Source organism: Chiroxiphia lanceolata, chromosome 29, assembly GCF_009829145.1.
Source record: "Chiroxiphia lanceolata isolate bChiLan1 chromosome 29, bChiLan1.pri, whole genome shotgun sequence".
Lineage (NCBI taxonomy): Eukaryota > Metazoa > Chordata > Aves > Passeriformes > Pipridae > Chiroxiphia > Chiroxiphia lanceolata.
This window is the reverse complement of record NC_045665.1, coordinates 2333605-2357410: the sequence shown is the minus strand read 5'-3', so window position 1 is coordinate 2357410 and position 23806 is coordinate 2333605. Positions and strand designations below refer to the sequence as shown.

The window sequence follows — 23806 nt, the reverse complement described above, 5'->3', positions numbered from 1 at the left end:
CTTGTACCCCTCTCCTGGGAGGGGACATGGCATCTCACTGCATCCCCACAAGCCCGCCTGAAGCTGGGAGGTGGCAGCGATGCCCCAGAGACCCCCTGGCAACCCCTACCTTTGTGAGCCTCAGCCCTGCTGCACCCAAACCCGGGATGATGTGGCCCCGTGTGGCTCGGGGGGACCCAGGTGTCCGAGCGCTGGGGCAGGGGGTACCCCCAGGATGGGCACCCCAGGCACCTACCTGGCTGTGCCGCCCGCCCGCGTCCCCTCACATCGCGGCTCCCCAGCGCTGTGCCTGGTAAAGCCGATTATGTGCCGGCTTTAAGGCTCTCCTTCTCCCCAGCATCGCCTCCCACCTCACTCTGGTGCCTGGCACGGCCCGGGGGCAAAGGGGATCCCCCTGGCTGAGTGTGGGGGTCATCCCTACGGTAGGAGGAAACCTTCAGTCAGGGGCTTGCTCAGGTTCTGTCCCCTCCCCAGGCCATCCCATCCTGGGAAATATCTGGTCCCCAAAACCCCAAGGTACGGAAGGTCTGAGCCCTCACAGCAAATTCCATCTCCTCCCCGCCAGTCCTTCTCCTGGGGCTGCCCCAGATCTCAGCATCCCACCCTTGGATAAGTCAGGGTGTGGGGGCCACCCTGCTTCCCCCCATCCACAGTATCTGCTGAGCCCCCACCCTGGCTGTGGGGCTAAAAGAAATCCTGGGGGGATCCCTGTGCAGCACCTCCAAATTCCCCCTTGGGCAGCAATGATGACAGCACACAGCATGGGAAGGGTTTGGCTGTATTTTGACTTTGGAAGGAGATACAGGCAGTAATACAGAAGCTTTGCAAGCATGAGTAGAATACATGGCCTCCCCAGATCCCACTGGAGCGGGGGGCTTGTCCTGGGACCTGATCCTGCCCTCCCCTGCATTTGAGACTGGGGGGGCTGCAGGCATTCCTCAATCAAGGCAAGAAGCCAAGATCTTTGTCAACGGCTGGATGGACTTTTGCAGAGGGGGAAGCTGCTCCTGCCAGATCCCAAACTCCCCCTTGCTCAAACAAAACACCTTCCTTGGTGCCTTCCTGGCAAACCAGCCCTGCCTGGACTGAGCATCCTTCACCTCATCCCTGAAACAGTTCCTGAGCTCTGGCCACCGGCGATGAGTCCAACTAACCACAGTCGAGAAAAACTGGGGTGAACCCTGTTAGATGCAGTGGCCCCCAAAGAGAGGGACCTGGAGGGTCCTCCTGGTGCCGAGCCTGCAGGAGCAAGGTCCATCACCCCAGCTGCCAAATCCATCTGGTCCTGGGATGCAGCTCTGGTGGGTTTTCACTTCCCCTACTCCATCTCCACTTGATGCCACGCGGGGTCCAGCGGCGTTCCCAGCCTGGCCCCTGCCTCGGCTAAGGCACAACTCGGCTGCTTAAAAAAGAAAGGGAACCCAAAGGGCACAAGATGCCTGGGATGGGGAATATGGGGAATATAGCACGTGGAGCGCTGGGAGTGCAGGTAGGCAGGGGGCTGGGGAGGGGGCAATGGCCACGGAGAGACACGGGCATTGCCTGCAAGCTGCCAGGAGCCCCCACGCCAGCACCACCGGGAATCACAACTCAAAAAAAAAAAAAAAAAGAAAAGAAAAAAGGGAATTTTGGCTTCAGATCCCAAGAAAAAGGGTTGTAAAGGCACTGTGCTCCACTCGAGACAAGACAGCAGCCCCAGTGGGGATGGCTGCACTTCTCCCAGTCCTATGTAAAAAGCTTTGGCAAAAAAGGTACAATCTAAAGAGCATTTCAGCTGTGATCTCCTCTTGCATGGCTGCTCCGTAAACATGATTCCTTGCTGTCTTTGGCTGAAGTTTTAAAAAAATTGTGAAGCTGAGGAGCTTTTTTTTGGTTTGGATTTTTTTTATATAGAAATAGATTTTTTTCTTTACAAAAAAAAAATCAAAGCATCTTTTAGCACTTTTAATATATATATATATATAAAATTCCTGCTATAGAAAACAAAAACCCCCAAACTTGGGTTTTGATATTTTTTTTTTTTAGGGAAAAAAAAAATCTTTTTTTTTGGTTTGGGGAAAAAAAAACACCTAGCTGGAGACGGGCAGGAACCACAGGAATGCGCCACAGGGTTACATGATGCTGCAATTCTGCACAGCCTGAGCCTGGGAGGGAGAAGGAAAAAGAAGAGGGTTAAGAAGAATCCAGTGTCACTGTTTGCTCTGGCTGTGAAGTGTCAAGTGGGATCCTCTGCACGCCCGCAGTGTCTGGACTGTGCGTGCCCAGGGCTCGCCTCCTCCCTGGCCCTTGGGGTGCAATGGGGTGCAATGGGCCTCCTCCCTGGCCCTGGGGTGTTCATAGCTCAGAAATTTGAGAACTAGTGGCAGGTGATACTTGAGGGTTATAATATTGACTGAGAGTATTAATATAGAACATAGTATATATTAATCTAATATTATATAGATATAAATATATGTTCAAGTGCTGAAGCGTTCACGTTACCAGCATGAACAACACTTAGCAGTGGTGGGATGAGTGTGTTAAGGATGGAGGATGCTCTGGGGTGCCAAGGGGGCAGAGTGTGGGATGGGATGGGACGGGATGGGATGGGGGGGGAGCCGCTATGGCCACATCCCTTTCCAATCCCTCTCAGAATCTCCGGTCCCTTACAAAGAGGCTTGTGCAAGGCCAAGAGGAAGAGCAAAAGCAGGGTGAAGGATGGGAGGGAGGGGATGAGACCCCCTACAGTGCTGCCCTGTTGAGAACGGACAGCACTGGGACAGCCCAGACCCGGGGTCTGGGAATGGCACTGACCTGCCTGCGGGGACTGGAGTTCCCCAGGAGGTAGTTCCTGGTCACCAGGCTGTCCCCGAGGCCAATGCCAGAGTCACCCATGCTGCGGTAGCTGCGGGTGACGGTCACGCTGGAGGTGGAGGAGCCCGAGGACATGGTGTTGATGCCGGCGTTCTGGGTGCCTGACTTGTCGGCTGGCTGACCGCACGTGCCGCACACGATCGTGCGGGAGCGCAGGTTGTATTCACCGGGGTCCCCAGAGCCGCTGCAGCTCCCCTAGACATGAGGGGGGACAGACAAAATGACCTTGAACCCCTGCCCAAGTATCCTCTGCACTGAACCCCTGCTCTGAGGATGATGGTGTGACCCTGGGGGGACCTCTTCATGTTAGTCCTCGAAGAGGGTCCGCACTCGCCCATCCTCTCCATCGTGTGGTTTAAAAACAATAAAACAGAATTGTTATTTTTGTATTTCTAATCCCAAGTGACTGGGGCTGGTGTGATGCCAGTGGGTGACCTGCCCTGCTGCCCTGTCCTCACACCCCAGGCTCTCAGCACACCTGAACTGTGCTCCTCTGAAAACATCCTCTTCTTCACCGCCTTGCAAGCTGGCGGCTGTCCATGGGAAAACTTGCTCTTGGAAAAGATTCAGCCTTCAGATGAATGGGCAGCACTGGCTGCAGGAGCTTGGCTCCTCTGTCCAGGGATAATCAATGTAGAAGAGAATCACAGAATCATGGAATGGCTTGGGTTGGAATGGACCTTGAAGCTCATCTTGTTCCACCCCCTGCCATGGACAGGGACACCTTCCACTAGAACAGGTTGCTCCAAGCTTTGTCCAACCTGGCCTTGAACACTTGCAGGGATGGGGCAGCCACAGCTTCTCTGGGCAACATGAGCCAGTGTCTCACAACCCTCATAGAGAAGAATTTCTTCCCAATATCCCATCTAACCCTGCCCTCTGTCAGTGGGAAGTCATTTTGCCTTGTCCAAGGTCCCTCTCCATCCTTCTTGGAGCCCCTTTAGGCACTGGAAGGGGTTCTAAGGTCTCTCAGGAGCCTTCTCTTCTCCAGGCTGAACACCTCCGGCTCTCCCAGCCTGTCTCCAGAACAGAGGGGCTCCAGCCTTCAGAGTATCTTCATGGTTACTTCTGGATTTGCTCCAGCAGCTTCATGTCCTTCTTCTGTTGGGGGTCCGAGAACTGGACTCTGCACTGCAGGTGGGTCTCACAAGGGCAGAGCAGAGTAGGACAGTGCAGTAGCTCAACCCGCTGATACAGCAGCACTCTTCATATCCAGAGAACTCAAAGGAAAGCAGATGATGGATTCCACATTCTGCTCCTGCAGAGACCCTGGGGCAGCATCCAGCAGATCTCTTGCCACCTCTCCATGCATGATTCCTGTGGGCATCTCATGTGCAGGACACACACATCCTGTGCAATGGGCTGGTGGGGGCTCCTGGGCTGCAGCCAGGGATGTTTCTTTGGGAGAATTGGCTGCAGCTCTGTTCCTGGCATGCTGCCTACCCTCTGCCTGCTGCCTGTTCCTCTGCCTGCTGCCTGCTCTGCTCGCTGATCCTCCTGGTGCATATTTCAGCTCCATGAGGGTAATAATGGGCTGAGAAGAAGGACAAAGCCACCCCTGGATTTGTTCCAGCACCCTCGCGAAGCAGAGAGGACGGAGCAGCTGCTGCCGAGAAGTGTCATCCATCAACTTCCGTCCATCCTGTCCTCCCGGTGACATGGAGTACCAGCTCAGCCTCCCTCCGGTTCCTCCAACACCTTTCATGGCATGTCAAGGTTGCTTAGGGTTGGAGGCAACTTCCAGCAGGGTTTTAAGGTCTCTTTTGGTGAGCAGAGATCTCCTCCAGGTGCCAGATGTCTGTTGCCTTCTCTCAAGTTGTTGTTTCCACAGCAGACTCCCTGCTACCTTCTCCCATACGCCTGACCCTGCATGATGCCTCCCACCCTGACTGGGACCAGAACTGCATCCCCCCCGGCCCCCCTGGGATCACTGGCATTCCCAGTGCCCTACTCACGTGGTGATGGCGGTGGTGGATGCTCATTTCATCATCGTCCTCATCCTCATCATCGTTGATGATCACAGTGCGGACCAGTTTCCGCATGGCTACCTCCTGTGGGGGACAGGAAGGGAATTGGGGGGTTCAGTGCCTGCTGACTCCCCATGCCCCAGCCGAGACATGCCATCGGCTCTCACCTCCCCGTTGGAGTTGATGAGGGCGGTGCGCAGGCTGTCCCCGGAGCCCCAGCTGCTCTGGGCTTTCCACACCACGTTGCTGGGGGGGCTGTGGGTCGCTCCAGCTCCTGAGGCCCAGATCTGGGGAGAAAAGCAATAGGAAAGTGACCTCTCAGGTCTGCAGAGCCCAGAGCCCAGGAACATGGGTCTGTCACTGCAAAAAGCACACCCCAACTGCTCTGCATCACCAGCAGCCCAGCAGGACTTGCGATCTCGGCTGGATCCTCCACTGGGCAGTGACTCACCGTGACCACCTGGCCAGCCTTCAGGGTGAACTTTGGGGGGAAGCGGTAGGTGATGGGGGGATCATCCCCATTCTGCCGCTTGATCTGCCAGTTCCCCATTGCCTGGTCCTGCAAGAGAGAGAGAGAGCAGCGACCCTCAGAACCCCAGTTCCTCCCCAGCTTGTCCCATTCACCTCCTGTCCATGGAGCAGAGCTGAACTTCACCCCAGGGATCCCCCTCAAGGAAACTCACCTCGTTGGACTTGTTCCTGAGACGGACAAACTTGCCCTCCAAGTCCACCTCCTCCACTCCGACACGGCCGCTGGTCCGGGCATGGTGGGAGAAGCTGGTCCGGCTCTCACCATCCTCCAGCTTCCGCTTCTTGGAGGAGCCCGGGGTGGACAAGTGGCTTCGGGATGCACCTTTGTGGGAGGAAGGGCTGGGGGACAGCCTCAGCCTGGTAGGGGGAGAAGGGGAGATGGAGCCAGTGAGGACATGAGGGCTGGGACCCGCATAGCTCAGAGCTGGGTGCAGTGCCTCGTGCTCACCGCTCCTCCTCGCCCTCCAGCAGCTTGCGGTAGGCGTTGATCTCCATATCTAGAGCCAGCTTGATGTCCAGCAGCTCCTGGTACTCATCCAGCTGCTGCTGCATGCGCGCCCGCATCTCGGCCATCTCCCGCTCCTTCTCAGAGAGCAGGCGCCGGTTGGTCTCACGTTCCCTGGCCAGAATATCCTCCAAATCGTGTAGCTTCGCTTCCTTGGCGGCCAACTGTGGGGAGGGAAGGTGAGAGTGGCCACTCCACCAGGACCATGCCCAGAAGGGGATCATCCCCAGGAGAGGACCATCTCCAGGGCAGATGTCCCAAGGAACCCCTGCTCACCTGCTTCTGCAGCTGGCTCACTTCTGAGGAGAGGTTGTCAATGCGGATGCGGGTCTGCTGCAGCTCCTCATGGGCAGCACCCACCATGTTGCTGTTCCTCTCAGCCGACTGCTTGGCGTTCTCCAGCTGGGAGACAGGACAGGGAGATCAGCATCCCCAGCACCTGCTCCCCACCAGTGTTCTGTGGGGCTGGGGGGAGAGGAGGGTGTTGAGGGGGGTCTACTCACCTTCGCCCCATAGGTCTTCTCCAGTTCCTCCTTGTAAAGCCTGATCTGGGCTTCGTGCTGGCTCCGCAGCTCCTGCAGGGCCTCGGACAGCTTGCTCTCAAACTCCCGCTGCCGCCCATTGTCGATCTCCACCAGCCGGGTCTCGTGGCGGCGCTTGGTCTCCCGCAGCTCCTGAGGACAGGTCAGGGGATGGTGTCGCCTCAGGAAGGGGACACAACGGCGCAGAGCAGGGGTTCTCCCAAGTGACCCCAGCACCGTGGCGGCATGTTGCAGCTCACCTCGCTGTAGATGTTTTTCTGGAATTCAAGCTCTTCCTTCAGCGTCTGCAGCCGGTTCTCGGCGTCCACGCGGCGTAGCATCTCATCCTGCAGCTGCTTCTTGGCTTCGTTCAAGGCACTTTCCAGCTGGCAGGGAATTGAGAAGGAACATCACAGTGGGCTCTGGACACCCCAGCATCCGGTATGGCTGGGGACCCACCATCCAACTGCATCTGCCCCACAGCCCCCTGGCTCAGTGGGGACCTGGCAGCCCCCAGGTAGGGGGGGACAGAGGGGTCTCTGGGGAAGCTGGAGACAGGGCTGCCACTGCTCACCTTGGCCACCTGTCCCCTCAGATCACGCACTTCAGTCTCCAGATTCCTCTTCTCGCCCAGGGCTGTGGAGAGCGCAGCTTCCTTGGAATTAAGCAAAGCCTCCACATCCTTGAGGCGTGCCTGGGCAGTGAGCAGGTCCCCTTCCTTCTTGGCATTCCTGTGGGGCAAAGGATGGCACAGGTTATCTGCATGGCAGGGAGAATCATAGTCATCAGGAAATGATAGAATGGTTTGGGTTCAAAGGGATCTTAGAACTCATCCAGTCCCACCCCCCCTGTCATGGGCAGGGACACCTTCCACTATCCCAGGTTGCTCCAAGCCCTGTCCAACCTGGCCTTGGACACTTCCAGGGATGAAGTAGCTACAGCTTCTCTGGGCAGGGGCCCTGTGCCAGGGCCTCATCATCCTCACAGCCAGGAATTTCTTCCCCATATCCCATCTAACCCTGCCCTCTAGCAGTGGGAAGCCATTCCCCCCTGTCCTGTCACTCCAGCCCCTGTCCAAAATCCTTCTCCAGTTTTTAAAGGCCCTTTAGGTACTGGAAGGTGCTCTAAGGTCATGTCAAGCTTCTCATCCACCAACACCTCCAAGTCCTTCTCCTCATGGCTGGTATCAGAAACTCCGCCCTGAACTGTAACTCAAGCACACAGAGAATCATGTCCACAGCCCTCTGATCACCCCCAAAAGAGGTGCAGGATTACCCCTAACACCCACTTGCCAAGGAGACTGGCAGGCCCCAGCCATCCAGCCCCAGTGTGGACACTGGAAAGCAGGAAGGGCTGGGGAGGACTGGGGGAACAAGAGGTGTCTCAGGATGCAGCCCCCATGTGTGATACGCACACCCACAGCACGGTTGCACCATGAGAGACCAGTGCTGACCAGGCTGGGGCCAGAGTGGCACAATGTGACACGGTGGGACATGATGCAGCATGGTGGGGACACTGAAGCACGTTGTGGTGTGACACAGTGGGGCACAGTGGGACACAGTGGGACACAGTGCAGCATGGTGTGGTGTGGTAGAGCATGTGATATTGTCACGTGTGGCACAGCGTGGTGTGGCATAGTGTGGCATCATGTGACACAGGGCTGGATGGCACAGCAGCAGCTGGGGAGGAGCTGGAGATGCCCTGTAGCCAGCACTGTCCTACCAAGGCGAGTGGGCAGACGAGCTTGTGGCACCCTGCCAGTGCCAGGAGCCTGGTGCCTCTCCTGGAGCAGATGGGAGGCACCGGCTGATAAGCAGGGGCCAGGGGCTGCACTGGGGAGGCCAGACCTCACCACGAGCTGTCGCTTGGTGGGTGCAGAGCTGTGGCACCTCAGCCACCCAGCACAGGGCTGTGGATGGGTCTCCCGACCTCCAACATCACCATCCAGACTCCCACACCATCCTGGCTCCCACTGCCCTCCTCACTTTTCCAGCCCTCTGACAGCAGGTCAAGGCCATTCCTTACAGCCCCGCTGTGTGACCAGGGAATCTGATCTGACTGTACCACCAAAATGCAGCCTGGTGCTATTTTGGTAGGTCCTATAAAAAGAAAAGACCCAAACGGCCCCCAGCAGCCACCAACCTCAGAGTGGGATTGTCATCCCACCTCCCTCAAAATGGGGTGTGGGACAGGTGGAGGTGGGATGTGCCCTGGGATCAGTTGTGGAGCCCCCGGGCTGTGGGTGAGCACTGGCTGCTCGCCAGCCCCGGGGCACATTCCTGGAGCGGGGAGTGCACACCCACGCCATGAGATCATGGGTCACAAATACCAGGGAGCGGGCGGCGGCACCACTGGCACTCAGCCCATCCCAGGGCAGGGTCCAGAACACCAGGAATGGGACCTCAGGACCACCAGGAATGGGACCCCAGCACCAGCAGAGACGGCGTTCCCTGACTCGCAGGGATGTGGGAAGATCCTGGCTTGGCTAATAGCAGATTTTCCTGCATTTCTTTCTGTTTCCTGACCTGAGCCAGCACGGAAAAGTCATTCCGTTATTTTTCAGACTAAACCAAAGGTTTCAAAATCCCAGGCTACTGTTTTTAAGCATAAACTCCACTTTATATCCCAGGATGAATTCTATATTAAAAGAGCAGGAATTCAGCTTGAGGAAGGACAGTTTAAAAAATCACTATTCCTACATATACAGTGACAAAATTCAGAACACTTTAAGTGTTGCTGTCAAGAAAAGCAGAGCCCAAGAGCCTCTGGGAATCCAGAAGCAGCTTGAAGACTTTTTCTTGGAAGTGTGTGAAGATCCATCTTCTGCCTTGGTTTCCATTTCTGAAAGTTCCTTTCCCAGACCAGAACATTTTCTGTTGTGGTGCAAAGGGCTCAGTGTAACATGTTGGATCTGTGATAAATTATATGATGTTTTTGTGGTCAGATTTTCATATCATATTTTCAATGTTTGGGGCTCTCAGGTAAGAGGATCTTAATGATGTGCACAGAGTATGATTTCATAGTCCATGAATTCCATAAAAATAGCCTGGTTTGTGCCTAAATAGCATTTAAGCAATCTTGAGAATTTGGAATTTAGCCTGCAGTGGAATAACTGACCAAGAAATGGTGCTGGTCCCCGTTTTCCAGAGAACTACAGTCCCACTTGCCAGAGCTGCTGCTGGAGCTCTGTGCCGGGTCCTTCCTGCACAACCCACTCCTTTCATACCAGTGACTCAGAGGACAAGAATGCCAATTGGGAGCAGCTCCGAGGCTCCAAGGCTCACTGCAACCAGTGTTTGAGGGCGAGTGTTCCCATGTGGCTGTGACTCGTCCCCACAGCCAGTGTGGCCACCCCGGCACTGCCGGCGGGGTCCAATCCTGCCATCCCTGACGGAGTGAACTGCCCTGTGACTCCAGGACGTCCTGGGCGTTTTGCTGCTGCAGCTCTTTGCTCGCCGTGTTGTCTGTGGAGGTTTGGTACAGCCAGGGGGCACCGGCTCTTCAGGATGGGGCTCTGGAACATCCTGAATCCTCCAACTCTTTCAGGGACAGCAGTTTCATTAAGCGACAAACAGAGGGGAAAATGCTGATAGTTACACTTGTGTCTCCATCAGATTGTCCCTCACCAGGGAACAGAGGGATCCAGGGCTCTGGGCACTGATGCCTGGAAAGCCCCATGGTAAATCCCAGATGACTCAAGGACAAATCACTTTGCCTCAGAAGCCTCCCATGCTTAGCTCTGGGTTCCACCATGAGGAGCAGAGCCGGGAGCTCAGAGCTCACTAGCCATGGGGTTGAGCTTGGGGGCAGTTCTGCAGGAGGGAGAGGGGTGAGGAGTCCTGTCCTGTCCTCTGCTCCGGCAGGTCCAGTGGTCTGTGTGACTCGGGTCCCTAGGACCTAAGCATCTCCCCCCAGATTCTTTCCAAACACACCATGACCCCGAATGTGGCAGCAGTCTCCAGATGTCAGTCCACAGGTGAGTCCTCTCTGGTGCCAGGGACCCCAGTGCCCGCTGCTCCATGCCAGCCCCGTTGCTCCCTACTCCAGTCCAGCCAGGGCTTTGAGTTTTCCCTTCTACTCCCCTCAGGTCCTGCTTTTATTCCCCAGCAACCTCCCAGGCTCCAGCTGGCGCTTGGCTAAAAATAAAAACTTCCATGGCAGCTGTGTCGCTTCCACTTCCATGGAGTAGGGGACAAAGCCAGACCTTCCTCCTCCTCCCTGAGGGTTCCACTGGCATCCCCATCCCGCCTGCTAGAGCCTTAGGATCTTGTGATCCCAAATCCCCGAGGGAAAAGGGAAGCAGAAACTCACCCCAGAGGGCTGGGTGCCTGCGGGCAAGAGACATGGGCTCAGTGTCCCACAGGATTTGATCCCCTGTGCTGGGACAGCCATGGGTAAAAACAATCCAAGAGGAGAAAACACAACAGAAGCATCAAATCCTCAAGAAACAAATGTCTCAAGAGAAAAGACGGAGGGAAAAGGGGCCTCAAGACGTTTTATTTTTAGCTTTTAAAAGCAGGAAGGAGGAAAAAAAAAAAGAATGAAAATTGCAGCTGAGCTGCCAGAAAATCCAAATGTTAATGGAAAGTTGGATCTGCTCTGGCTGCGCTCAGCATTGACAGACACGAGGCTGCGAAGTACACGCAACAGATTCAGAGAGGGCTCAGGGACAGCCCCATAGAGCACAATCTGCTACTGCTTGCTCCTCTCTGCCCCAAAAATCCCAGCCCAGAAACCTGGCAGCTCTGGGCTCTCCCTCTGGGAAAGTCTAGACAGGACAGACTCATCAGAGCTCATTGAAGCAGCTTCAGGTACAAGCCCACCAGGTTGCTGGAAAGATGCCAACCCTCTCTGAGACGCCAGAGCCCACTCCATGCATTTTTAGGAAACACCCTTTGGTTTCTGCCCTCCACTATTTATCCCTGTGAGTGTTGCTGAAGCTTGGGCAGCAGCGGGCTTCACACGCTGGAAGGGGACAAACAGATGGGCTGGAGCCAATGGAGGTGCAGGCATTCCCCTCCTTCCCTGCTCCAAATTGCAGCTGCCCCACCCTGGAGAATGTGCCAACTCAGGGAACTCGCCGGCTCATGCCCCATCCATAAATCTTTACACACATCTGCAAATCCCCTGGGACTGCAGGTTTTGGTCCCACCTGGCTGCCAGGGTCCACGTCCACCTGCTCCTGGCCACGCTACTGTAGGACCAAGAACGCTATCCCAGGAAAGGCTCTTGGTACATTTACAGCTTGGGAGCCCAAGGTAGAAGAGGCAGCATGTGCCCTCAGAGGTCTGTCATTGCTGGGAGGACCCAGAAAACCTGCTCTGCCCCACCTTGAGCTGGCTGCTCCGCATGGCACTGCCTTCAGTGCCACGGATAGGTCCCAGGATCACTGCATGTATCCTGGGGATCACTGTCCTACTGCAGGGATCGCCCCACTATACCAGGGAGTGTTTCTCCATCAAGGATTGTTCCCCCATCCCAGAGACCAGGGCCCCACAGGATCTCAGGGACCAGGGTCCCACAGGAACAAGCAGCAGGGACAGCACAAGGAGGGGAGGACTTGGAAAACCTCTGTGGTGGGGCAATGGGAATGTGGTGAAGCAGCTTCTCCCAGCTCCTGACTCATCTGTGCCGCAGCGCCTCTGCCAAATCACCAGGATAAACACAGGCTGGTCTCCTAGCAGGGGAGCTGGAAATAGCCAGCGTGATGTATAGCGAGGACAACATCCGCACGGAGTCGGCATCCTGTGGGGCACCAAACCCCTGCCAAAGGGAGCTGGGGATGCCAGCGTCAGTCATGCTCATGGATGCACGGAAACAGCTCCCACCCTCAAGTGTCAGTGGTGCCAAAGACCCTTCCTGGGGCCAGGGTCAGTGCTGGCCCCGACACACATTCCTGGCATGCTCATCTTTGGGGCTGAGGGGCTTGTTCAGCCACATGGGGCCCAAGAGAGATGAAAACAGCTCATTGCCATCTCCCAAGAGCTGGACTTCCCCCTCTTGGAACTGGGATCTGGCCTTTCCTTGCCTCCTTAAAATGAACCAAAACCGCTGCTTCATTGGAAACTGGGAAAAAGCATTTAATGCGGATGCAAATAGACCCCCCAGGCTGGCATTCCACAAATCCAAGTAATTCCTGTCCCTCCACAAACCCCATCACCAGGAGCTTCGCTGGGAACTGTAGCACACACAAACTCCAGCCCGATGGGACCTGACCACAGCAGTACCTCCAGAGATTGGCCACATGTGCCCCTCCTGAAGGCTTGAAGGAGCTTTTCCCCTTTCCCTGGATGCATCAGAGCAAACGCCCTATCACCCCACAGCCTCTCCCCTCACGATGGGAGAAGCACTTTGGCTTCAGCAGCACCACAACCAACAGATGCAGGAGGCGGCTGCAGCATGGACTGACAGCCCCGCAACTGCTGAAAAGCTGGAAACACATTTCTGAGAATAAATAGTATATTAATTGTTTAGAATTAATGGTGTTGTAGCTCGGTGCTGGTTGGGGAGCCCCAGTGTTGCTTGCTCCCTGTCCAGGCTGTCACGCCAGCTGGTGACTCATCCCAGCCTCTGCCAGCAGCTCGGAATGGAAATCCCAAGTCACCAAGTGACACTGCTGTTTGGACTGAGTTCCCCCTAGTAACAGGAGGGTCCGTGGTTTTGGAGAGTAGATGGCATTACCAGGGGGGTTTTGGAGCTGGAAAAGGGGGTTTTGCCCTTTTGCCATGTTGGAGTCACCAAGGGAATGTGCAGGACTTGGCTTTCCACTGCCCACATTGCATTTTTGGGAGGAGGTTTGCATCAGGTATAAATATGTGTGTCTGCACAGCATTTAGACTCCATGGACATGTGTCCCAGCTTGGAGCAGGCATCACAATGTCCCATCAGGTCTGCCAATGCCTGGCTGCCGGTGAAACCTCTCTCTGTCACCTGTGGGACCCTCCACTGCTGCCTGTGGAACTCCCTTTCCCCTGCCTGTAGCTTTTCCAGGGAACAGCAAGCCCCAGGAGACAGATGCAAAGAGGATGCAAAGTGCACGGGAGGATGAGCTGCTGGAGTCCCCAGCGCCGGGAGCACACAGAGCCTGGCACCACAAAATGAGGGCAGGATTTCCCTATGGAACCCCTCCACCACCAAACCATGGGTTAGCTGGAACAAGCCTCCAGGCTGGGGTGACATGCAAAGTGCCACCAGTTGAAATTTGATTTAGTAACTGGGAATTGTCTGCATGGCAGCAGGAAAACCTGGCCAGTGTTTGTGCAGGTCTGGAGGGGATGGGCTGAGCCTGGGATTTCCAGAGGGAGGGGTGGTTCTTCCCTTGCAAAAACTACTTTTTCCACTGAAAAAAAAATCACCAAAGACTTGAACAGGCTGCGCAGGGCAGAGGTGGAGTCACCATTCCTGCAGGGATTTAACAGATGTGTGGATGTGCTACTTGGGGACATGGGTTAGCGGTGGCCTTGGCAGTGCTGAGGGAACAGCCAGACTCAATGATCTCAGAAGACTTTTCCAACCTAAATTATATGATTCTATCTCTTCATAAACCTGAACATCTCAACACCATCATCAAACACTGGGCAATCCCCACCAAACCCCTCCATTCCAAACACACCAGCCTACCTTTCCCTGGTTTCCCATGGAATTTGAATCGGGTTATCTAAAAGACATTTAATTGAATTAAACCATCTTAAATACAGATTAAAGCAATAACGCTCTTCATCAGGAAAAAGGAACTTGCTAAAAAAAGCCTGGAATTGCGCTGGAAAGAGAATTTAGAGACATTACTCAAATATGTGAATACACCACCTTCCAAGCCACTCAATTCCACCTTCTGAATTTCAGTAGGAAAGGCACAAGAAGAAAGCTTGGAATCGTGGAATATCCTGAGTTGGAAGGGACTCACAAGGATTGGCAATTCGAACTCCTTCAGAGAACATCCCAAAAATCCCACCAAGAATGTTGTCAGTTTGTTTTTCCAATCCAGAATTTCCTAACAATTTGTAGGTAGTATATGATACAAAAGCCTGACTAAAGCTTTTGGGAAGAGAAGGGAAGAAGGAAATTCCAAGTCTCACCATTGTGAGAAGTGAGTTTATCATTAATATAAGTATATATCATTAATATAAGATATAAGTATATTATTAATATAACTGTATTATATTTAATGTAACAACAAATTAACAATTACACTTTGGACTGGATGAAATTGAAGGAGTTTTGCCCAGCCTTGACTATCTCACTGCAACACCACAAAAACCAGTTTTGCAATAACTGGGCTAAATCTCAATGGGATAGTTGTGGGTCTTTTTTGTCTTTTTTTTATTCCCCAAAAGCAGCTCCGAGTGTTGCACCTCCATGGAAACCCCAGAACTTTCCATTCACTTCAATACATCCCTCTCTGGATGAACGAGAAACGCAAAGCCCATAAACCACCACCTCAAAGGATGAAGACAAAGCACAGATTCCCGGTGTTTCCTTGGGGGATTAGGCATGGCCGGAGACTTACAAACGGAGTTAAAAACAAGGAGCTTAGTCACTCGTATTAGTCATGTCTTCAGGAGCACTGGGGGGAAACAGCCGCAAGCTCCTGTTTCCCTGGGAGCTGGCAACATGGCCAGGACATGGGGCAGTGGAGAAGAAGCAGGGATGCAATCCCAGCCCCAGGAGCAGGAAAACACGCTGCCACTGTACAGACATTGACTTCTTTCCCTCTGCTCACACATGTGGTCCCTGAATGCAAAGGGGTGATGGGAAGGGATGAGGAGATCACTTTGTACCTGCTGCATCCTGACCCACAGTGGGAACAGAATCCCTGCACAAGATGGGACAAGTTGGAGAGGAGCCAAGAGAGGCAAAACACGGAACAAGCTCAAGGCCTTCTTTTTTCTCTCCAGTAGCAGCAGCTCATGTCGTTTTCCATAAGACCGGGTACGCAAAGCTTCCGGCCAGCAACATTTGTTTAAGAAACAAAGTGGGGGATTGTTGGATCCAGCTGCCACCCATCTTCCTGGGAACAAAAGGGTTTGCTATCCTGGCTCCAGTAGTGCAGATAAAGGCAGGCGAGGTGTTTACATTGCCACAAGGTCTGTTTGCGTGTGGCGGTGGCAGCGAGGCCGGTGCAGGCTGCGCTGGAGCTGCTTTGTTTGTGCGCTCCGACGGCCGCTGTGAGTCAGCGCCGGCACTGTGAGCTCCAACCGCTGTCAGGGTGGCTGCTGGGATGGGGTGGGATGCAGGGATGAGCAGCGGCCAAGGTGAACACCAATATTTTGCTGTGCTCTGCCATACGCTCTGCCCACTCTCCTCTCCAGCCTGCACTGTGCCGGGACGGAGCCCAGACCTGCTCTGGCACGTGAGCAGGAAATAACCACTTCCCCAGAGTAAGGACTGCAGACGTGGCATCCCTAGAAAGCACAATTCAGCCCCAATTGCTGCTTGCACAGAACCACCCTGCAAACAGGGTCACCGTGAGAGGCTCCGGTCTCCCCACCACCTCTCTCCTGCTCAGTCCCACGTACCCACACCACGCTCACCACCGGGCAAACACAATCCAGCTTTTTCCACAGAAATGGCACAGCAAAAGGCTGGGCTATGAAAAGTGGCATCTCTGCCCTGCAAATGGAGGGTCTGGGGGTCACCCAGATGGTAAAGCACGATGCCAAGGGGCAAGGTTGCTCTCCACAGCACTCCTGTTCCCCCCTAAAGCCCACAGCATGAAAGCTCAGCTTGGAAAACTCCCTCTAATTTCTCACCGCTCAACACGGTGCCCTGCAGCGGAGCATCCTCACACCCCACAGATGCTGCTGGGGAGCATGTCATCCACTGTGCTGCCAGGAAGGCGAGCGTGACTGCCGGAGCAGCGGGAGTCCCCCCAAAACGCGGCCCCGCAGTGCCACACCCTGCTCCAGCCTGGAGACACGCGGCTGAGCGTGACTCATCCCCCTGCTCTGCCAGGGCTGCTCCAGAGCCCTTCCGCAGCTACGGCGAGCCCACTGCACTGCAAGGAGAGGGGGACATGCAGCTCTTCCCAGTGGGGACTGGCAGCTGCAGTGGGGCAACTGGTCACCCTCAGTGCCCATGGGCACTGGGGCCACATTTCCTTTGGGCTCCCACCTCTTTGAAGCCCACGTTACACATCTACACCAAGAGCTTGGATGTTTATTTGGGCTCACATAACTCAGAGATGGGGTTTTAAGGGAGAAAGTGTGTCCTTACACTGTTATTAAATAAATCCCCCAGCAAACTGGAAGTTCTGAGCTCTACTCAAGCACCGCGGCAGGGAGACGCCAACTCTTCCTGACCAGGATGGGGGCACTAAACTGGATGGCAGGAGGATGCCAGTGCGGAAAGAAGGAGCCAGAGCAAGTGGCTGGAAGTGGCTCCTGTTCAGGAGGGTGGAGAGACCTGTGCTATCAGAACCTTGCTCCTACAGAGGTGCTTCTGAACCACTCATAGTCCTGACACAAAAATTCAACAGCTTCAGGAGAGCCCATGTTTGCTCCCACCCTGGCTCTGTCACTTCTCTGCAGGTTCACGGCACCAACACCTGTAGTTGTGCAACCTTGTTAGTAAGGAAGGTAAAGTACAGGCAGGGCAGCACCCATCTTGCACCCTGGGTGCTGGGGAACTGTGTCCCTGCTGCTGTCACAACTCCTGGCTCTACTCACCATGGGAAGGCAGAAACAGGGCATAAGGGCTGTCTGCAGCTTGTGGAGGACACCCCAAGCCAAGGGCATCTTCACCTTCCTCGTAAAGATGAAATCGGTTTATGATCGAGAACATGCAATGTTGACTCAGCCTCACCCAGGAACGGAGGTGTCCCAACCCCAGCTGGGTTTTGTGGTATCTCTGCGGGTTGGGTTCACTGCATGTCATTAACCAACTTCCACACCCTTTGGCTCTCCTCAACACCCACAGTGCTGGATCACACCATGGGTTCACAGACATGCTGTGATATCCTTCACACAGAGGAACTAGGACATATATACATATTTTATGGAGTGATAGGGCAAAGAGGAATGGCTTTAAAGTGAGAGGGCAGATTTAGATTAGATATCAGGAGGAAATCCTTCCCTGTGAGGGCGGTGAGACCCTGGCTCAGGTTGCCCAGAGAAGCTGTGGCTGCCCTGTCCCTCGAAGTGTTCAAGGCCAGGTTAGGGCTTGGAGCAACCTAGTCTAGTGGAAAGTGTCTCTGTCCATGACAGGGAGGTGGAATAAGACGAGCTTTAAGGTCCCTTTCAAACTAAACCATTCCATGATTCCATGAACTTGGGTTTCTCCTGGGTGGCTGAGAGCCTGGCTGTCATACAGAGGTCTCTGTACTCAGGGCTGCTGCTTCCACTACACCAAGTGGGGCAGGGGGGCTGTGCCAGCCCCCCACAGTTGTTCAACTTCACACTGGAGCTATTCAACCCCGGGCAGTGAGGGGAAGGGAGCAGAGGCAGGTGGGCACCCAGCCCCGACACCCCAGTGAGTGGCTGCGGGTGTCTGACGGCAGCTGCAGACAGAGACAGGTTTCACATGGCACCAGCCTCAGCTGTTTGGGAACGTGCCGAGTTTGTCACAGAGGAACAGGCTCAGCACACAGCCTCACAAAGAGCAGGTAACACAGCCAGTGGCAGGACAGCAGGAGGTAATTCCGAGCTCATCCCAAACCCACTGGGCTGACTCTTCTCGGGCAATCCTCTGTGTCAGCCCTAATTTTGTACAAGACCAGGAGGAGAGCTCTGGTGGCTTCCTCCTCTGCTGGTTGCCAGAAGCAGGGGAGGAAATTGCAGCTCCCAGAGGGCACAAATGCAGCAGAACACGGACCTGGCAGCCACCTTGTGTGTCCCACCCCAGCCACACCACCCTCTCCATCTGCCTCCCTGAGCACCAGGCCGGGAACAACTCCTGGTTCTCTGGGCTCCAGAGTTTGAATGTTGATGGCATTCAGACAAGTGAAGTGACACGTGCGAGGCTGAAAAACACTTGTGGCAGCACACGGGACCAGAGCAGGCTGGGACAGGATGTCGGGGATGGATCCCTTCCCACACTAAACCCAGTCCTGATTCTCTTTGCAATCGTTTCTCTTTAAGCCCTAGCTCCAAGGATAAGATCCTTAATTTGAAGAGTGGATCCTACCGACATAAAAATGTTTAAGGCAGCAGGATTTCCTCTCACTCCCCTCATCCCCCAGAACAGCAAAGGGAAGAGCCGTGGCTGGAAGACGCTGGCAAACGCAGCAATGGGAGCGGGGCCACAAACCGAAAGTGCTGGAGCCTGTTCCTCTGCTGAGGCTGTCCTTGGAAAAAGAGGGGCTGGATGTTTGCACGAGCAAGAATTCCTCCCTCCCAGGAGCCCAGCCATCCCAAGCTGTTGCCTGTAGATGTCAAGGGAAAACCAATGTTTCTGCGGCGCTGGAGACTCATGGTGGCGCATTTAAGAGGGTCTCAGAGGGGCACGGGGGGTCCAGCCCAGCCCAGCCCAGCTCTATGTCGCTGACTCCCCCAAAGCACCCCCAGCTGTACAAGCTGCTCTTTGTTTGCTCCAAAAGGGCAAAGCCTCCTCCCAGCTGAAGCATTCCCTCCCTGGCAGGGATTCCACAAGGAAGAGGGGGGGAACAGCCCAGGAGCCAGAGGTTTCACCCCACGCAAAATGTTCCAGCACAAGCTCATTGCTGCTGAAAGAAGGGCCTGGCCTTATGGCAGCACTGAGTCCTAGTTTCCACCCCCTCCTCTTTTTCAACTAAATGGGTCCTGTTCACCTGCTCTTGCCTGGAGGGTCTTCACTGAAACCAGCACAGGGCAAAACCCCCTGGGCTGGGGAAGGGCTGTGGGGTTCACCTCCTGGCACCCCATTGCTGCCACCCTTGCTCTGCCCCTGGGTGAGCTTCCTCCCTCCACAACAACCTTTGGGAAACAGGAGATTTGTCCTCATTAGGTCCAGGGATGAGGTCTGGGCCCCAGGAGGAAGAGGAGCTGCCAAGGCACCAGCTTAATCATGTTAGGGGCTGCAATTCAGGAAGACATCGCTCATCAGCCGCGGTGCTAACGAGGGCTGGTTCCTGCCTTGGAGGAGGGAGCTGGTCCCTGCATGGCCAACCCTCACCCATGGAGCGGGCACTGAACCCCCCAGGGGGCCTCTCCTGGTGATGGAGGTGCCCAAGGGCCGCATCCTACAGCCCTTGCACTGACAAACGCATCACACATCTGGTATGGGGTGAATCCTCATGGAGCAAGGCAAGAGCTGTGGCTCCCGTTCACCCTGTGAGTCAGGAGTCAGCTTAAGGAGAGGGGGTGATGGGCAGAACTGGGCACAGAGCATCTCTCCAACCGCCCAGTGCTGTGCTGGAATCCAGGTGTCCTCCAAGAAGGGGGACAGAAGCTCGAGGACACCAGAGACAAGGGCATTTCAGACTGGTCCTGTCTCTCCCCACGGTCTGGGAGTGGATGATGCTGGCGCTGCCAGCACCCCTGAGTCACCAGCCACCCTCACCGCACCCTCTGCTTTGCCTCAAGCACTGCTCCAGCATATCCACAGGCCATTGAGAGCTGGGGACACACGTGGAACAGGGCCAGGCAGCGCTGCCTGGAGGTGTCCCTTGTCCTGGGGCACAGCCAGCACCAGGCTGCACAGGGTCCCTGTGCAAGGAGCCGGGTGGGTACTCTGGGATCACCATCGGGAGAAGCCAAACAGGCAGTGGAAAGGTCCAGCCCAAAGGCAAAGCAGCTGGCCAGGGACAGAGGAGTGGCAGGAGAGAGAGAGTAGGCAGCTGCCTGCACCTCCCAACTCAGCTCTACCCAGACCCTCCTCCACCCATGCAGCTCTTGCAGTAGTGCGTCTGTACTGGTTAGACTGGTCCCCTGTTTGCACAACCTCTCCCCCTCCAGCCAGCATCTCTTCCCCCACCCCAAACAGAGAACCCAGCACCCAGCACACTGTGTCACATCCAGACACATCATGCAGTGGCACCCCCAGCCCCCCACCCTCCCTCTGTGTTGGCGAGACAACCCCTATGGCGAGCAGCGGTGATGCTGTGGGTGCTGATAACACCACCCCAAGTGCCTGCCCTGCGGGAGATACCCGGTGCTTCCCCAGGGCTGACAGACACGGTGAGGGATGCAGAGGGCTGCCAGTTACTTATTAGCCAAAGTGTCACCGTGTCAAGGTCAGACCAGGTGCTGACCCAAGGGCTTGGGGTGGGCAGAAGAGCCGGCAGAGCAGGCACATCCCTATGCAACTGGATGTCAGGGAGCAGAACAAAACCTGAGCAGGTCCTTCCTGATCCCGCCAACAGTTCCAACCCCTCCAGAGAGTCAGTCTTGTGGCTGCCCCAGTCCCCCATGCCCCAAAGACTTGGGACACCACAGCCAAACTGAGCCTGGCACGCAGCATCACGGCTCGGCAGCCGATCATGCCCTTCTCTGAGCAGCACTGCCACATCAAGCGGGTCCCCATGGACACGAGATGAGCTGCAGCCCCTTTGCAAAGGTTGTGGGGACTTTACAAGGGTTTTGGGGGTTGGAGAGCAGCCCTGATACCACGCCCAAGAAGTGGGGACACACCAGATGCAGGAATGAACAGCACCGGCTTCCCCCGCAGAACCGCTCTTCCACCTCACCGACCGTGACTCAGAGACGACTCAACACAGAAACACCCCTGTCCCCCAGAGCTCCGCGCACCAACCGCTCTCCAAAACCCACCGAAACCCACCTCCCAGCCACGAGCTGCTCTTTGGGAACCCCCTCGAATCACAGAACTTTTTTCAGGGGGTTGTCAGCGCTCAAGAACATGCACACAAGCTCCCGGAGCACAGCCCATCGCAGGGAAAAACTCCACACCCATTTTCCACAGGGCTGGCTCTGCAGCACAGCCAGCTCCCAGCTCCCCGCCAGCCAAGGCTGTGGGCTGGGCATTTTTTGCAGCCCTCGAAAGATCGTGGCCAAGATAGTTCTGGGTTTGCATAAGGCAGAAAAAGCCTTTAGACAGCTCAGCTCCTCTTCCCACCACCACCCGGATCCTTGGGATCTGGGAGCAGGGATCTGGCGAGTGGCAAGTGGGGCAAGTGAAGCTGGCTTATCCGAGGACGGAGCTGCAGCGGTGCACGAGAAATAGAAAGTTAAATATAAATAAAACCCCGCACAGCTTCTGGAGACGTTTGTAACAGGCAGCACGTTCTCTCCCTCCCAGTAGGTAGAATATTTATGGCATCTTCTGAGGAAAGCTAATTTTAGCCTCATTTGGTGCAGACTCAAAATGAGGCATCCAGAATAAGAGGCGAAAGATCAAATGGAGGAAGAGGGGGTTGTCCCGACACTGCCCAGCCCGGATCCGGCCGTGAGCCAAAGCTGATGACGGAAAGGGATCCGCTTGCTCCTTCCACGGAGCAGGACTCAGGGAGCTCTGAGTGCTACAGGGACACATCCTGACACTGCATGGGCTGGCAGAGCATGGGGGAAGCCCAGTGCCAGCCCCTGCCTGGCCAGCACTGACACTGGCCAGGGAGCCCCGTGTCCTCAGGGGACCTGCACTGGTCACCGGTAACAGCCCTGAGGAGGGGAGGGCAGACGCACCCAGTGGCAGCAGGGAGGGGCCCAGGAGGGGGACATTTCTGATGGCAGGGAAGGAAAGAGATGAATCCAATGGGAAGCGGCTGGGGGGATTCTAGACTCAGTGTGGACTGGGAGCACATCGCTCAGCAACAGCTGGTGCTGCCCCGGCACTGCTTCCCCCAAAGCCGGGGACCCCACAGAGTGGGAGCAGCTTGGCACAAGGAGGGTTAAGGCAAACAAAACCCGAGCAGGTTCTTTAACTGGTGCCAAAGACAGCAGAGGAAAATAGGACGAGCAGGCGAGATCTGTGGGCAGGACAGAGCCAGCTGGCTGGCACCACTTCCCGGGCTGTGCCGGAGCGTGTTTAGGAATAGCTCCAGAATGACGAAGGCAGAGGGTCTGCCAGCCCGATGCTCGTGCTCCGCGTCGCACAGACCCTCCCGGGGGCCCAGGGCATGTCTGCTCAACCCCAGCCCTGAGCCTTCACAGCTCTGCTCCCCGATACTCCCCCCAAGGGCATCCTGGCCAAAGATGGCGCTTGGAGGGAGAGCAGGAATGCTGAGAGAGCTTCTCTCCTCTCTCTGTCCTCACCATGGACACTCCTGCCCCAGCTGGGTCATGGATTTTTCCTCTCCCTGCCTCCTCCAGGTTGCTCCTTCTTCCCTCCCGGCTCCTTGCCAAGCATGACGACAGCGCCTGTCCTGCTGCGGTCCCCCCGTTCCCAGGGCACTCACCACTGGGGGACCCCCCATTCCCAGGGCACTCACCGGGCTTTCAGCTCCTTGTGCTCCTCCCGGACTTTGCTGAGCTCCAGCTGCAGCCGAGCTCTCTCCTTGGCCACCGAATCCAAAGTCTTGCGGGCATCTGCCAGCTCCGACTCATAGGCAGCCTTGATGCCCGAGACCTCTCGGCTCACCACCTCCTCGGACTCGGTGATGCGGAGCCTCAGGCCGGCGTTCTCCAGCTCCAGCGAGCGCACCTTGTCGATGTAGACGGCCAAGCGGTCATTGAGCTCCTGCAGGTCCTCCTTCTCCTGCAGGCGGGTGATGCGGGTAGGGGACAAGGGGGTCCCCGAAGCCCCGCTGCGGGTGCTCCTCTTCTGCGAAGGCGTCGCCATGGGGTCTGGTGTCGAGGCGAAGGACACGGCACAGGTCACAGCGCGCGATGTCCCACGCCACCCGCCCAGCTGTCGCGGCAGCTCCTGGTGTCTGAGTGACTTGCTTATATCCCAGCTGGGCTGTAACCGGGAGGAGGAGCTGCGAGGCAGCGGCGGGTGGAGTTATCCAGAACCTGGGTGGAGACAACTCACATCAGTCCCGGCCCTTCCTTGGGAAAGGCATCCCTGGGAAAAGGGGGCTTGGGAGGGCAGCTGTGGGGGCACATCCCGGGGTGACTCCTGATACACCCCCCCCACCCCCCCCTCACGGAGGCTGGCTTGAAGCTTGGGGGGATTTGGCAAGGGCAAAGTGCACCCTGAGAGGGGCTGCAGTAATGAGCGCCCGCAGGACATCGCTGCCCCACACGACAGGGCAGGCAGCATCTCAGCAGCTGCTGACCCCAGAGTGTGTGGGGTCCTGGAACACCCTGAATGCAGGAGCCACAGGACCCTGAGGCAGCCCAAACTCTAGGGTGCAGGGACCCAAATACAGTCCCAGGTCACCCAAAACACCCTGGCCTGGGGTCCCCCTGAATCCTGAGGCATCACAGAGCCCTGGGGCACCAGAGGATTCCCCCTCTCCCCCCCCACTGGCTTTGCCTAGTTCTCTCAGCACTAGATATCCCCTTTTCCCAGCTATCCCCAGTACTAGCTGTGGCCAGTTTTATCCTTCCTCCCAGTTTCTTGTGCCAGCTGTGCCAGTTTGTAACTCCACAAATCCTGAGCACCAGTTGAGCCCAGTT

General features: G+C 55.9%; 1 protein-coding gene across 1 annotated transcript; it reads right to left on the bottom strand.

Annotated features, from left to right (window-relative positions):
- Positions 1-759: 759 nt before the first annotated feature.
- LMNA (lamin A/C) lies at positions 760-23128 on the bottom strand. Its single transcript, XM_032713149.1, has 12 exons — positions 22675-23128; positions 6952-7108; positions 6638-6763; positions 6360-6530; positions 6133-6258; positions 5800-6020; positions 5504-5708; positions 5272-5379; positions 4988-5107; positions 4809-4904; positions 2794-3048; positions 760-2144 (listed from the first exon to the last, which is right to left on the bottom strand). Exons 1-12 carry the CDS (start codon positions 23022-23024, stop codon positions 2112-2114), a joined length of 1968 nt encoding a protein of 655 aa, XP_032569040.1. The 5' UTR covers positions 23025-23128; the 3' UTR covers positions 760-2111.
- Positions 23129-23806: the final 678 nt, after the last annotated feature.

What these genes read in the sequence shown, in the direction of transcription:
- LMNA (XM_032713149.1), bottom strand. Translation starts at nt 23,024, where the DNA reads ATGGCGACGCCTTCGCAGAAGAGGAGCACCCGCAGCGGGGCTTCGGGG. An exon ending in TGAGGGGACAGGTGGCCAAG is followed by an intron (nt 6,764 to 6,951) that starts GTGAGCAGTGGC and finishes ATTCCCTGCCAG; the next exon opens with CTGGAAAGTGCCTTGAACGA. An exon ending in AGAAGACCTATGGGGCGAAG is followed by an intron (nt 6,259 to 6,359) that starts GTGAGTAGACCC and finishes CCTGTCTCCCAG; the next exon opens with CTGGAGAACGCCAAGCAGTC.